Below are 16,436 nucleotides of genomic sequence, written 5' to 3'. Positions count from 1 at the left end.
CATAGCACAATTATAATGGCCTCATGTTTATGACAGATTTATGACAAGTTGTGTTGTCTTGATAATGTCAAGTTGCCATGACAAAATCTCTTCATTGTCATGAAAGCTTTACATTACCAAGACAAAGTCAAAAGCATGTTGTGATGTATTTATGTAAAGTTGTAATAGACATATCAAACAATGTCACCTTTGCAAAACTTTAGTTCATTTTAGAACACTTTTTATGATGAAATCAGAGATTTTTGTCTCTCCATTGAAAGCCTGATCACCCAAAAATATAATTAAATAAATCCATTATAAATCCATATATACATCTAAGAGACTGAAGGATTGGATGATTAACCGATTTAACATAGAAATTCTATTTCATTCACATTCTATATTTCTATTCACAAATAACCTTTGGTCAACAAACAGAAACAAAAACTTATCCATGCCTGTTTGTTAATATTTTAATGTGTTAAATAATTTAATAATACGTAAACATATATGGCAGGTACATCCTCAGTACTTCAGGAGGTAGAGAAGTATGAATTCTGAAAAATTGAAAAGAAAATGCTGAGGTTTTCAGCCGTTGTTTCCTAAGAACAGGCCTTCAGATGGCTTCCCATCACTTATTATATCCAGATTCAATCTCGAATGTTGAATTCTGAAATGTAAATGGATTTTTAAGCTTCTAACCTGATCAAGTCCTCCAACACCACACCGTCTCCCGTAAGAATCGCGTCCTCTAATGAGACCTGTCCTGACAAGATGGAGCTCTGTTTTCTGTCACCATCGGGTTTGAGAGAATTAAAGAGAGGTCGTTTTAATAAACACTAGAAAATTTACACTGATGCATTCTCTTGTCCCTGGGCTGACAGATTATCTTGAAAATAGAGAGCATGAGTCACACACAGGACATGTTTCTTAAGACCCAATAAAGCTTCACATCTACAGATGCATCTGAGCTGTGGAGACAAGATCGGGAACGGGGAATAATATCCTGGGGAATATGATCTATATGGATTAGGGACAGAACAGTGAAATTTCTGACGTTAAGGATTACAGTTTTATATTGTACACGAAGTATGTTTAAAGTGTTTCAATATCGTAATTTTGAAAGGCTGCGGTAAATCCTGTAAAGAATAAAGACCAAGGATAATAAGGAATATATGAACATTTTATCTCACTAAATTCTCATATTTATTGTACCCATCAATTGTACTTGCATATTAGGGCTGCAAAATACTGGGTATTATATTTTATTTTCATATTTTTAAATATGCAATTTGAAACATTGTTGGAGCGTTGCAATAATATTTCTTATTATATTTTTAAAAATCCTATTTTATGAACAAAAAAAATAAATAAATAAATAAAAAAGCAATATATTTTTTTTTTCTGAGCTAATTAAAAAAACACATTTAGACTTTAAAACACCACGAAAGACTGAAAACCTCAGCAGAAATTCAGATTTTTATTGGCTGTTGTCATTTTCTATTCTTGTCTCATTGCATTAGTGTTTATTTTCAGCTCTGGGTTCACCTACTGAAGGTGGGGATGAAGATAGTAAAGGCCCCATCTGATTGGCCAGATTTAAAATGGATCCCATGGTAGCTCCTTCTAATGAATTATTATAATTTTTTCAACAATGTTTGCTATAAATCACATTTTTAATACAGGCTGTAGTACAGCCAGATGTTCTCAGCCCAGGATGTTGTTGTTGTTGATGTAGAACAGTGAGCTGTACTTACCTAGTGGACAGTTACAAATGTAGTCATTGGCCAGATCAATGCAGGAGCCTCCATTAAGGCAGGGTCTGGACCAGCACTCATTCATACTCTCAGAGCACGTTCGACCTGTGTGATGAACATTACATAGACTACAGTACATGGATAACAAGGTGATTGTATATCATAACAACTATTCTTTAAGCTCAGTGCTAATTATCATTTAGAAAATGCTTTAGTTCCAATTAACACAGGGTCATCAATGGGGAAAAAAAAAGGCACAAAAATTATATTTAGTGAGAATTTTCATATTGTCATACTGTTTTATAATCTGAAACATGCTGCCACCTATATTCCATAAGCAACATATAACGGAATTAATAGACAAGAAAAAACATAACGAAAGCTTGAAGACTTCTGAATTTGTGAAAATATTTGTACAGTTCTAAAAATTGGTCAATTTAAGGGATTTGTTTTCTTGTTAAGTGTTTTTAGTTTATGGATACTGGTTGCCTAATTTTAATATAATTAAAATGAATGATTAACTGCTATAATTTTTTAATATACATTTTTAAATGTGACTCAAAGCGCTCAGCATATAGGAGTACACCCTCCACAAATCTCTCATTTAAATTAATATTTTCTATAGAACGCTTTAACATTTTATATTTGTGCATATACATTAGATTAGTCGGTACTGAAGCCAGATCTGGAGCTAATCTAACAAAATAACTTTCAATAAAGAGCAGCCGAAATATATATATTAGGGAAAAATATTAAATAAAAAAAAAAAAAAAAAAAAAAAAAAAAAAAAAAAAGAGAAACAAAAATATATAAAAATTGTTAAAATGTTGTAGTTTGTAATTAGTTTTTGCAATATTTTGCATGAATGATCTTTCAATTTCTAAATATGTTCTATGACTAAAATTATATTTTAATAAATATATTGGTTTAATAGATCGGTTTTGTTCAAATGCAAATTACATATTTACTGAGAAATGGATAAAAATATTCATTTTCAAAATTGGGTGTACTCATACGCTGAGCACTGTATGAAACATACCAGCTATTTTGTAGTATCTAATGTAGTTTATCATTAGTTTGATTTTGATTTAAGATTTTCAGTTTCATTTCAATGTGACCTAAGGTATTAGTAATTTGGAAATTGTGTTTGGTAATAGTTATTTTTAAATTATGCATCTATAATTTTAATTCAAAAGTTAATTTAGTTTGAATATAAATGATAATTGGTGCATTATTGAGCTTTTAATTTTGCTTTCATTTTTAATTACAGTTAAAGACTTATAGTTACTGCAACTAAACCGGCAACACAAATCACAAATTTCTAAAACCTATGGCTGCATTTTAAGCTTGGATGATTGTTCTCTTACTGAAATAATAATAATAATAATTAAAAAACATGAATTGGGACTATGTTTTGATGAAGAATAGTGGCTTGGTCCACTGCAAAGTATGTGTTCTAGTACAATTTGGGCTTGTCTTAGCCTGATACAATTTAAAGAATTTCATAGAATCCATTTCCTAAAAACCAGTCTATCTGAAAATGTTCTCAATATTAATGACATATGTGACATGTCATGCATCTCAGTGTAATTTAAGCCATATGTTTTTTTTATTTATTTTTTATGTGCCCTATGTTACAGAATTTCTGGATTAGATATTTTATAATTAAGTCTAAGGTGTTGGAGGTAAATATAAACCCATCCCCTGATGTTGCCATTTTTGGTATTCCAAAGATTCAGTCCCAGTTTAATTCTAAACAGCTTGATATTTTGGCCTTTACCTTATTATTAGCTGGGCCCTGCATTCTACTGTTGGGCTCTAACATCTTGCTTTCCATTTAACAGATGCATTATCTTTCCTTTTAATTAACTTATTTCTTAGCAATTTGATTTTGGTTTGTTTTAACTATTATTATCTTATACTGTTTAATTGTAAATATACACTTTCAACATTGACAACATATTCAAACATTAGATTGTGATTGTTAAATGACTGCATTCAGTTGGTTGTAACTTTCTGTACACTTTTATTACTCTTATTTCCATTTTTCTTTGCCCTTTATTATTATTATTATTATTATTATTATTATTATCATCATCATCCTTTTTTATTATTTTTATTCTCTTTTGTAAAAAAGTCAACAAAGATAACAATTTAAAAAAATAAAATTAGTAATAGTGTTTGTTTTTTCACAAAACATTTGAACAATGTCTTAGTTATTACTTTGTGCATATTTCATCATTATTAGGTTTTAGTTTTTTGTATATGTTATTTTTTATAGTTTGACTTATTTTAGATTTTATTCAAATATCTATCTATCTATCTATCCATCCATCCATCCATCCATCCATCCATCCATCCATCCATCCATCCATCCATCCACCCACCCACCCATCAGGCAAGTTGCAATTACTTTTCTGGAAAATATGATAATCACAAAATGTGGCCACTGCATTCAAGAATCAATTGAGAAGGTCAATTGTACATGAATTATATAATTCAAATTAATTACAGATTCAAAAACATTATAACAATCATTTAAAATCATGATTGCATTAATCTTTAAATCTCGAGGAAATCAATGATGTCAAGATGAGCTACTGAAGGTCAATGTTTATCAAAGGGTTGGAGTTTCCCCACCCACAGTGATACTTCTAAATTAAACATTTGACTTACCCTTAAATCCTGGTGCACACAAGCATTGGTATCCTGCCACCAAATCAATGCAAGTGGCATTATTGGTGCAGGGCGCACTTTTGCATTCATCTGTCTCAAGCTCACAGAGCGTTCCCTCATATCCCAGCATGCAGTGACAGGTGTAGTTGTGCTGTTGGTCCACACAGACGGCGTGTTCTGAACACTGATGTCCAGAGCAGAAGTCAAAGTCAAGTTCGCAGTGGACTCCGGTGTATCCGTGACCGCAAAGGCAACTTGGGATGCATAAAACAGTATCTCTTAATGGAATCGCAAAACAAAACAGCCGGACACAGTATGAAAATAAATGGCTGAGTCATGGGGGAGGACGATGTAATTTGCTTTGCTTTCCATCACAGGAACATGCTATTTGTTTCAGCAGCTATGGGTGGTTTAATTCTAGAATGAGACAGTAAACAGCCATTCAACCTGATCTGAATATCAATTTTAATTTCATACAGAGAGAAGCACCCTGTTAAATATAGATCCAAAAAAATAAAACACTACAATGGGGAAAAATGCTATTATAGATAGAATTAATCCTCAAATGCACTCACTATTGTGCCGTTTTAAACTCCTGTATTGTAATAGTTTGTTTTAAATACAATTTTTTTTTTCAAAATACTAATCAGTCATAGTTAAGATTAACCTTGCTGCACATACATTTATATAAGTTTCTCTTTCAGATGCTAAATGCGAGGAAAGCGTTAATATAAATCTTACAACTTGGTTTGCAAGTCAATTTAACGGCCTTTAGGACATTATTTATAGCTTTTCTTACATGTCTTAACCTGTTTTTGCACCTGTGTTGTTAGTAGATTACACCTGATTATCATCAGCTCTGCTTGTTTGCGTCCCTACACTAATTTGCACTGCACTTAGTAGATTGTGTTGCTCATTATTGAAATGGGCTGTTGCATCTGCGTTAATGTGCACATTCTCCTGGTTTCCATTACAGATTTTTGTAAAACCTTTTCTATATTTTATAAATATTACAACAATTGCAGAATTTTGGCTTTTCTATTATTCATAATTTCATGAAATCATGATTATGGATGGTGGTAAATTTACATTTATGGCAGCATTATATTTGATCAAAGTGGATGTAGGGTTGTTATCCAACCATTAATGATATGGAAAGCTGCTTATATTTGGTGGCGAACATGTTTAATGTGTTTCTGGGAGATTGTAGTGTGGGATTTCACAGATATGTTGATTGTGAATTTCCAGATGAACAGATCATGGCCTGTTTCTGCAAATAAAGCACTGCCATCATTTTAAAGAATGAGCAAGCAAGTTTTGCATACGCCAACTGACCTGTAAATGTCAAATAAATAAATAAATAAATAAAACTCTTTCCATTGAAGATTTAGGAAGTATTCTTTTGTCCAGTTGTGAAGCTGGCATGTTTTAGCACTGACATTTAGTTACAAGAAAAAATAAAACATGTTCATTGCAATTGTCATTCAATCCTAAGTCTTATTAATATGTAGCATGTGTCATATGAACTACTTTTAGGGTGCGCATTTATTTTTATTAATTGTCATTATTTCATAAGTCCTATTATAAGACTTAGAAAATGTAGCATGGACTACTTTAAAGATGCACAATTATAATTATTTATTAATTTATGGCGCTTGACAGCTTTTAGTTAACTAAAAACTGTAAGTGTAAATGGGGAATAAAATGCTGATCAGTGCTTTTTATTTTTGGTTTGCTGATAAACCAAGCATTGAATTGAAATGACGTGGGATTATAATGAAAATTTCAACTTTAGGGTAGACTATTCTTTCATTGTTCATATAGATTTGAGTCTTTATGAGACTCTTTATGAGACTGTTGTAAATTTAAATTTCTACGGTCCTACACTGATTTGCACTGCACTAAGTAGATTGTGTTGCTCATTACTGAAATGGGCTGTTGCATCTGCATTATTTAATGTGCACATTATCCTGGTTTCCATTACAGATTTTTGTACAACTTTTGCTATGTTTTCTAAAATATCAATTCAACTATTGCATGATGTTGGCTTTTCTATTATTCAATGTTATGTGACAAAAATTTCTGATGATAAGTCATTTTAAGAATCATGATTATGGATGGTGGTATTTACATTTATCGCAGCAATATATTTAATCAAAGGAGATGTAGGGTTGTTATCCAACCATTAATGATATGGAAAGCTGCTTATATTTGGTGGCGAACATGTTTAAGGTGTTTCTGGAAGGTTTTAGTGTGGGATTTCACAGAAATGTGGATTCTGAATTTCAAGGTGAACAGATCACAGCCAGTTTCTGCAAATAAAGCACTGCCATCATTTTAAAGAATGAGCATGTAACATTTACTTATGCCAGCTGACCTGTAAATGTGAAAAAAGTGAAATATTTATTGTTTATATTTATTGGCATGTTTAAAAATTATAATAATAAAATAAACCATGCTTGATACAATTGTCATTTAACATCATCAATAAGCCCTATTATAAGACATTGAATATGTAGCATGTGTCATATGGACTATGGATTTATTATTTATATTAATATTATTATTTTAATTTGTTCAAATTGTGACTAATTTGTTTTAGTCACAATAACAAATGAGTTCTTTATTAGTTTTGCAGATAAACAAAGCATTGGTTTAAAATGACGTGGGTGAATAACGACAATTTAAAATTTGGTTGTAAGCTATTCTTTCATTTGACAATAAACTGTAAACCTATGTTGAAACTGATGTTCTCATATTGAAAAAATAAAACCCAAAACAGACTCACATATAAATCTAAATTTCTAAAGTAGGCAATTGTTGCAATCTAAGCACACCTTTTGTTAAGAGGTTTAAAAAAAGCACAAGATAAAAAGCATTTTCACCCAGACTCACCTGTATCCGCCAACCTCATCCACGCAGGTGGCTCTGTTCTGACACCTGTGCTGGACACACTCATTTATGTTGACCAAGCAGGTCGGTCCAGTCCACCCAGGTGCACAAACACAACTGTAACTGGTGATGTTGTGAAGGACACAATGTCCTCCATTGGCACACGGCTGTGAAAATGAAAATCAACCATTATTCCTGAACAATCCTTCATTTAAATACGTGTGTAAAGGTAATTCTGCTTCTTTGTAAACAGACATGCTCGGTCCTGGTGTTAAATAAAACATGCTGGCTAATGAAGGAAAGCTAATGCATTTTAATTGCCATTTACGTTGGTGGTGATTATCAACACAAGTAAAACAAATATAAATGATCAAGCGTGTTCAAAAGGGACATGTAATTCACCTTTGTTGTTATAGTGCAGTGACAAACAGCTTCACATCTTCAAAAGAATACGGCGCGCTAAGAACATTAATGTATTTTTACCTGCTCCTTTTAAATCGCTTTATAGAAAGAGGGTGACAAACAAAAATAAAATGCTCATATATTTCTCTGTACTCTAAAGAACCTTTTATATTAAACCATTCATGTCATGAAAATGTGTTTTCAAAATGTTCTTATAGGCAGCCATCTTGTTTTGATGCATGAAGACCACTCCTGACATACAATTCTATATAACAGTTGAATAATTATACAAAATTTGAGCTTATTTTACTACAATATAAATGACTATATAAACAGCTATGGAGAAACAAAAAGTTTCTAAGGATATACTGGATTTGTTAGGTACAGTATGGGTTTGAGTACAATGTTAATATTTGCTTTATTCTACAAATATATAATACAATTCAATCCAAATTTTATAAAAATAATTTTGACATTTTTCCCAAAAAATGACAGTTGGTCAGAATAACACATGCTTTTGTTATAAAAAAAAAATAAATAAATAAATAAAATAAAATAAAATAAAATACATTAAAATTAAATTAAATAAAATTAAAATACATTAAAATAAAATTAAATAAAATTAAAATACATTAAAATAAAATAAAATAAAATAAAATAAAATAATAAAATAAAATAAAATAAAATAAAATAAAATAAAATAAAATAAAATAAAATAAAAATTAAATTAAATTAAATTAAATTAAATTAAAATATTTTTTAAATATTATTTTATAATTGTTTAACATTAACATCTTTAAATACTATATCTAGATAAGATTTTTTAAATATTAGAAATGTATCTACAAATATCTGATTACATTTCATATGAATTTATTTAAAAAAATTGATATCTAGAAAGATTTCTTCTGAAAATGGCAGTTGGTCAGAATAATAAATGTGTGTGCTATTAAAAAATATTTGTAAATAATACATTTGGAAAAAAATAATGACTTGAATAATACAGTCTTTTTTTTTTTTCTTTCTCTTTAAAATAAGAACATGCCGGTCCAGTTGTTTTAATATGCATTTTTGTAACCATGATGTTAAAAGCGTAAATCTAACCATATGAGCCAGTCTACAGTAACAGTACAAAAGCACTTGGAAACCATCTGAGACTTGAATTATAGTATAGCTGAATACATCTGACCTACCTGTAGATAGTGAGGGCATGGAGTATGACATTTAAAGAGCTGGTCACCCGGCAAATCCACACAGAGTGTTCCAGGAGGACAGGTGACGTTGGGAAGCCAACAGGAATTTATGTCAATCTCACAGTCAATCCCAGTGTATCCTGGAAAGGAAGGAGAGAAACACAAAGCAATCTAAAGAGTCGTTTACGCTTCAGGTTTCCTTGATTAAGGACCAAAAGCAATCTTGTGCAAAACTAGAATTTAAAAGATTAAACAAGACTGAAACGCCTTTATTGCTGTTAAAGCCTGTGAGAACGCACTGCATATATTCCTCATGTCATTATGCCTCAATCAATAAGGTCAATCAATGAACATGAAGCAAGCTGGAAATAAAATTTCTTTTTTTTTCCCCTTCTTTGTTTCTTGGAAAAAGAAAGTAAAAGAAAACAGCAATCAATTTTTTGAAAGCCTATTCAGAGCCCAAAAGCCAGTCAGTCTAAGTGAAAAGAACAAAATCGTAAAGGTCAGAAGGAGGCCACGTTAGTTTGTTTAAGGGCTTTTGGAGAGGAAGGAAAAAACTTGCATTAGTTTATAACGAAAACCAATCATTTTCAAATGCATTAACATAAAGGCTTCGGCAGGAAGACCACACTCAAAATTGTCATAGACTGGGTCAGAATGACCAAGTATTATCAACTAGAGAGGTCAACTATAGGAAATTTTTATTTTAAGGAATACCAGTTTTTTTTTATCCTCAGCTTTTAGAAACAATTTTTACATTATTAGAATTTTGTTTTAAACAAATTTGATAGCCTGAAATTAAAGGGACAGTTCAAACAAAATGAACATTAAAAAATCAGAATCAGTCAGGATCTCAGTTAAACATCTCATCCGAAAGACGAAAGTGTATTGTCATTCATTTACTTGACTCAAACATACAAATATACACTTTGAACAGATTCAAATGCCACTGAGTTACGTTACAGTAATTTAAATCTTTGCAGCACTTTATGTATCATTATGTTAACGTTTAGAAAATATCATTTCCATCCTTGGATCGTAAATCCAACAAAGCAACCATGCAACCAGTGCGTTGAAGTTCTTACGAATGTTCCATGCATCCTTTCAGTTCAACTTCATTTAATGCAATAGGGTATATGCAGAAGTATACAGAATGAATTTGTCAGTAACCTGGTGATTTCTGAGTGATATTCGATACAAATTGGGTCTCAGAATGTACAAGAAGCACTGCATTAAATTACACTTTTCCCCGCCATGTCTTTAAAATATGAACATTTATTTTACCCCAGTATATTCAGCTTCTGCACTAGCCTGCTAATACTGACAGGCGCATGCATATAAACGGCTTTTCATCTCGTTTTACGCTAGAGCAACTAAATGAATGCCAAAGTCTATTTAACTGATTATATTTGAATGAAATTACAACACCGATGCTGTAATAGGAACAGTATAAAATGGAAAAAAAGTCATATTAACCGTTCACCTGAAGTTTATCAGTATGAGAAGAAACACTAGCTCTGCATATACCCTATAAAAACATTACCTACTATTGTTATGTGACAATTACAATGTGGCAATGTGACTTAAGATAATACCTTTACAATAAGCTTCACCTACTTTTCCAAAATATGTCAACCACTTCACCATAACTTCCTCACATTTTATTTATTTATTTTGTTATAAGAAAAGCATCATCTTCAGTCCATTTGTGAGGAAGTCACTGAAATGATTTTGCCTTGTAGTATCTCTCTCTCTAACCGGCGAGTGCGCGTGGGCAGGTTTCGGGAGGGGGGCGTTTGGGACTCTGGGTCCTCTACTCATCGAGCGGAAGGGAGCAGCTGGCAGAAAAGCATGCTTGTAACCCCGCCAGTGAGTTGCCAATCTCTAGGGTGAGCCATCAGGTTGCATCAGTGAATGCAAATCATGCCTCAGAAAGAGTGAGCACAACCAACAATTACGGGAGGGAACCATATCAATGCAGTGGCCTCAAAAGGGAAGAGCATTTCATAGCACAATATTGACACAATTCTGCAGTACTAATGAGCTCTGGCAGTGTGAGAACGGGAGTGATTTGCTCAGCTGTCAGTCAGAGCTGCTGGCGCTGGCACGGTGGGGATTTGTGGCACAGTCAAAAAAAAAACGAAGCTCATTCTCTGGTGTAAGAGAAACTCATACCTGAAGGACAGGTGCATTTGTAGTATCCAACAAAGTCAGTGCATGTTCCTTGGTGCTGACAGGGGCTGGGATCGCACTCATTTACTTCAGCTTCACAGTAGGGTCCTGCAGGAAGACAGGGGTGTGAATGGAGTGTTAGTTAAGCTTTTACGCTCCGGCTCACCAGAAGATATGGACTTCACTTTTTGACAGTCGGGATTTAGAGCAAATTTGGTAACAGCCACCAAACCCCCAGCCAACTATGGTTTACTTTTTAGTGCATGTGTCAGAGAAAATAGGTCAACACTTTACCCAACAAAAAAACTAATTCAGCAAGAGTTCGAATGAGCAAAAAGTTTAGACTGTTGATGCTGACAATGACACAACATAAAGAAATAAGAGAGATGCTTATGACTATCTACCTAAGTAAGTAGCTTAAGTCTAATCAGAAATGTAATTTAAAAAAAGGAAAAAGAAAATCAATCAGTCGATAAAATAATGGTAAAAAGACACCATAGTGTACTTGTGATCTACATTCCACAATATCTGACATTTCTTTTTAACACTTTACTGTACTTACTGTACATTTTATAATTTTTTTGTTCTAAGTAATATACACTCACCGGCCACTTTATTAGGTACATCTTACCAGTACGTGGTTGGCACCCCTTTTGCCTTCATTACTGCCTTAATCCTTTATGGCATAAATTCAACAAGGTACTGGAACTATTCCTCAGAGATTTTGGTCCATATTGATATGATGGCATCATGCAGTTGTTGCAGATTTGTCAACTGCACATCCATGACGCGAATCTCCTGTTCCACCACATCCCAAATGTGCTCTATTGGATTGAATTCTGATGCTCAGTTTGAACTGCAGGAGACCGTCTTGACCATGTCTAGATGCCTAAATGCATTGAGTTGCTGCCACCTGATTGGCTGATTAGAAATCAGCGTTAACGAGCAGTTGGACAGGTGTACCTAATAAAATGACCAGTGAGTGTATAGTCAATGGACCATCACACCAAAAAAAAAAAAAATGCTAATATAAGATGATATCACTATCCTACATATACAAAAATAGCTAAATGCCTAGGTACAATACAAAATTAGTTACTTTATTATTAAAATGTTTATGGTGCTTTTATTTTTTTTCCTCAGAAAAAAAGTAATTGTGGTTCACAATGTATTTTAAGAACTGTTTTAGTGAACTACTCAAGAAACAATGTCTAAATTAATGTTCTAAGCTGCATAATTATTGCTTTTTTCTTAATAATAAGGGTATATGAGAGTCTCATATATATATATATATATATATATATATATATATATATATATATATATATATATATATATATATATATATATATATATATATATACACATATACACACACACACATACGTATACTATGGCGAAGGAGGCGATGGCGAGTAAATAACGCTCTTACTACTTAAATGGTAGATAATTGTGCACAATTCAACTGCTAGTGAGTTTGCTGGACAGTCTTTCATTGACAATGGAGGCGGCACAGCACACGAGCCGCTATTTCACTACTACGGAGAAGTGCTGTAAAACTCCATCTTTACCTCTCTCTCTCTCTCACTTTGGACATTTGACCTGCTGGTGTGTTTGTGAGGTAACTTTTCCTCTCCTCTTGGCTGTTAAAGCGATACTTATGGATCCTGACACGAGCGTGCCTGTGGTGCGAGTTTTCTCCATTGTGTCAATTATGGATTACCTGTGATAACCATGTATTATACGCATACGCCATCGGTGAACAGCGCTTTCATTTCTAAAGCCGATAGCCGCTCTTTCTGTTGAGCAGGTGAAGAATAATCAATCATAGGGGTGTAAGACCTCGCCTGTCAGTGCTCAAAAATCAAGTGAGATAATATTTACATTAGTTTATTTGCTATAAATGCTCATGCTGTCTTCTGTGCATGTATTGGAGTTTTGTTTGATACATTCAGAAAGAGTGTTCTCTTTGAGCAGGTCAAATTAAGGGTACAGTTCATATAGCTTACTGCTGTATTAAAGAACAAAATTGTATTACAAATCATATATAAATATATTTATAGATTTTAATAAAAATGTGTTGTGTTGTGTTGTGAAGAAAAAATCTAATTATGTATGGAAAGCATCGCCAATGCTTAGATACCGAATTGAACTGAATTGATGGCATGATAATCGTAACCGAATCAAACCATGAGACCAGTGTAGATTCACACCCCTACTCCTTACAATTATAGACCTTTTTCTTGGCTGGTGCATGGAGGGTGCCATAGTGACCAGGGTCTTCCGGTAGAATGTTTAGAACTTCCGTTTACATTTTGAATTGGATTACAGAGTGTTTTTGTGAAACACAACTTTGAAAGGTGTGTGTTAAAGCTGTTATAATCTGTCAGATTTGTGGTTCAAGCGCCAGAGAAAAACGTTACCCTAGTTCATATAAATCGTAAGCCATGTTTCTTTTCGTTCTGCTTAATCACATGCCCCAAAAAAAGATATTTAAAATAAACAAAACAATATGATGTCTTTTGACTGCTTTCTTTAATAACTACATAACACAATACTTGTACTTTTACTTTCAGTACTTGAGTAGTAAACTTTTAAAATAAACTACTTGCAATACTCAAGTACAAAAAATGTTGAATACTTTAGTACTTTCACTTAAGTATGGTGCTTAAAGAGCACTTCAACTTCTACTCAAGTCAATTTTTGATAGAGCACTTGTACTTTTACACAAGTCTGGGTCTCTAGTACTTTATACATCTCTGGTGATATTCTAAGTCGATATCTCTCTTTTGTATAGATTGCAACTATGCAGTTTATTTATAAGAACAGTGCCTATTTTAATAGTTACTTTTCTATCTCGGTTCTCAACAGTGTTATTCAGAGACCTCACCCCCGAACACCCCCCTCCTTATCGCAAACACAACAGCAGTATGAAAGTGATTGCGCTGCTTTTTTCGGGGTTACATATTGTGATAATAATAATTACAGTAACACTGTAAGAAGATATCTCTGTAGACGGAGGGCATTTCATGTCAAGTTCAGCCTTCTAATCTTAAAATGTCATCAAAATCACCTGTTTTGTCATCACATTATACATCATGCTTGAGAATCATTCACTAGCTCTAAAGTGACGTTGGCGAATTAGTAACAGCTTCTGCTGTTTTGATGTCAGCTGCGGATGTGAATGAATGGCGGAAGAAATAGGGTTTTTAGACTCTCCGTGTTTGATTTTCTTTTGTTTATATACACAATTGGGCCGTTGAACTGTTGTATAAATGCAATATCACACTCATAGATATGGCTGTATATATATTCATTAGTAAGTCAAGAAATGATTTAAGGTTGTATTTTCACCTGATTAGCAAATTAGAGTCTAATGGCGTTCATCCAAATATGTTTTTCATTAATTTTATCATGACATGCAATAAAACCAAATCTTCGACTAGAAAAAGGGAAATTTTAAATGTCTTATCCAGTGCAAGATCTGCTTCAACCTCTCTGTCTCTCTTTTTTTTTTTTGCTGCTGTGGAAAGTCACATTATCTTCCCTCAACATGTCGTCTGACTTTTGGAGGAAGATCATAATGAAAGCGCTTGACATTTCACACTGGCCTTCTGGCAAACCCGTGGTGAGAAATGGGACAGGGACGGTCGTTTTTACGTCTCTGGGGTCATTAATCGATGGCAATATCGCTAGCATCATCGAGACGTCTAAATAAAACATTGAGCTTTGAGCTGTGACATGTTTTCTCCTAATAGTATTCCAATCCATTATACAGCTCGTACACAAGCAGATATCGCCAGGTGCCTCGCTGGCAATTGGGATGTGGAAAGATGGATTTCTTCATCCGCTAAGAAGTGAAATAGAGCCATCAAGGAGACTGAGAGGTGATAACAAGGACACCGAAAAAAGGCATTGGCGATTATCCCGCTGGCAATATGAGTTCTGCTGTGTAACAGTAAAAAATCTCTTAAGGAACAATACGGGTTGATGACACCTTATACTTTATAGGTCTCATGAAATGCAGATCATCTATAATTCATGTAAAGTGCCTATAAAAGACGTCACGTTTTCTTACGCAAGAGCTCTGAACAGCAATGCATGCTCGAGATCAGTGTGTTATTGACTGATGAAATCCATAAAATCATTTCTGGTTTGCTTATTTGTTTATGAGTTGTTTGGGCAAATAGTTCCTCCTGCGCTCAAGCGCTGATAGCCAAGCTAATGAAAGATCTTGCTTTCCCGGTTAGATTTACCAATTAAGTGTTCTCTAACCTCTATTTGCCCTTCATTTTGCAGGCATGATGAAACAAATTACGGAATAATCCAGTTAGGAGGGCAATGTGCAAAGATGAGTTACGGTAAAGAGATGCCTCAGGGCAGCGGGACTCGTCTCAGTGGAACACACACTCTGAGTCACATTACGGCAGATGATATAGATGTTGGACATGAAACTGTGTCATTCAGGCTAGGGCAAAATTCAGAACGGGCTGCTTTTCAAATTCACGAGTTGGCATTTGAATAAAACTGGTCATGCACTACAATATTCTGTATGACAGGAAGAGTAATTTACTCAACCACAATTCCAAGAATTGGCTTGAATCTAATTTGCCAAAAAACAGAATTATGCCATTAGTTTTGACTATTTTTTTCCTGATAGGTGGAAAATGGGTTTCTCTATGTAAATTAGCCAGTTAAACAAGATCCATTGAAAAAAAGGGGGAAAAATGAATGAATGACCTTCTGAAAACACTCCTAGTGAAAAGTTTGGGATCATTAATTGTGCGTGTGCATGTGTGTATCAAAAATAAGTCACTACTGTACACCAAGGCTGTATTTCTTTGATTAAATACTGTTGTGGTTTCTGGCTTTTCTCTTACTGAATCAAGCTCAGACTGGGGTTATGAATATCAGAAGAATATACTTTATTGGAATATTTCCCAAAAAAGCAGAGACAGCCAGGAGCAGACCCATCTCAGTCTCTCCCCAGGACAAATCCAGTGTCCCTCAAATTTGCTATCCCCTTTATCCTTGCTTCCTCCCACCTTTGTGTTTTCACAGCTGTTTACTGGTTCAACAGGCCTCTCCTAGCTCCTACTCCTTTACGACCCCTATTTAAAGACCCCTCTTCTTGTTGGCCCTTATAATGTACAGATCTAATATAATCATCACCGTTTTTCCACATATAGTTCACATTTAGTAATCATGACTAGTATCTATGTTTCAAGCATCTAAACTGGACTCTTCTCTCCCATACAGTATGTGTCTTTTCAAACATACATGACAGTTTCAACATGTGTTGTATACATTTCATGCCTTTCTGACACAGATGGTTCTCAATGCATCCCCAAGTCCTCTCTCATGC

At 33.7% G+C, this 16,436-nt stretch overlaps 1 protein-coding gene across 1 annotated transcript in view; it reads right to left on the bottom strand.

The window, feature by feature from the left end:
* The window catches only part of eys (eyes shut homolog), a 407,203-nt gene that overhangs the window by 354,027 nt on the left and 36,740 nt on the right, over window positions 1-16,436 (bottom strand). The window contains exons 7-11 of the mRNA XM_056471602.1: window positions 11,075-11,179; window positions 8,900-9,039; window positions 7,308-7,471; window positions 4,413-4,666; window positions 1,737-1,841 (exon numbers count right to left, since the gene is read on the bottom strand). Of these exons, the coding sequence (XP_056327577.1) occupies window positions 1,737-1,841; window positions 4,413-4,666; window positions 7,308-7,471; window positions 8,900-9,039; window positions 11,075-11,179 (768 nt within the window). The remainder of the gene's footprint in view (window positions 1-1,736; window positions 1,842-4,412; window positions 4,667-7,307; window positions 7,472-8,899; window positions 9,040-11,074; window positions 11,180-16,436) is intronic.

Source organism: Danio aesculapii, chromosome 13 (genome assembly GCF_903798145.1).
Source record: "Danio aesculapii chromosome 13, fDanAes4.1, whole genome shotgun sequence".
NCBI lineage: Eukaryota > Metazoa > Chordata > Actinopteri > Cypriniformes > Danionidae > Danio > Danio aesculapii.
Note: the sequence above shows the minus strand (reverse complement) of the source record. Positions and strands in the feature narration are given on the sequence as shown.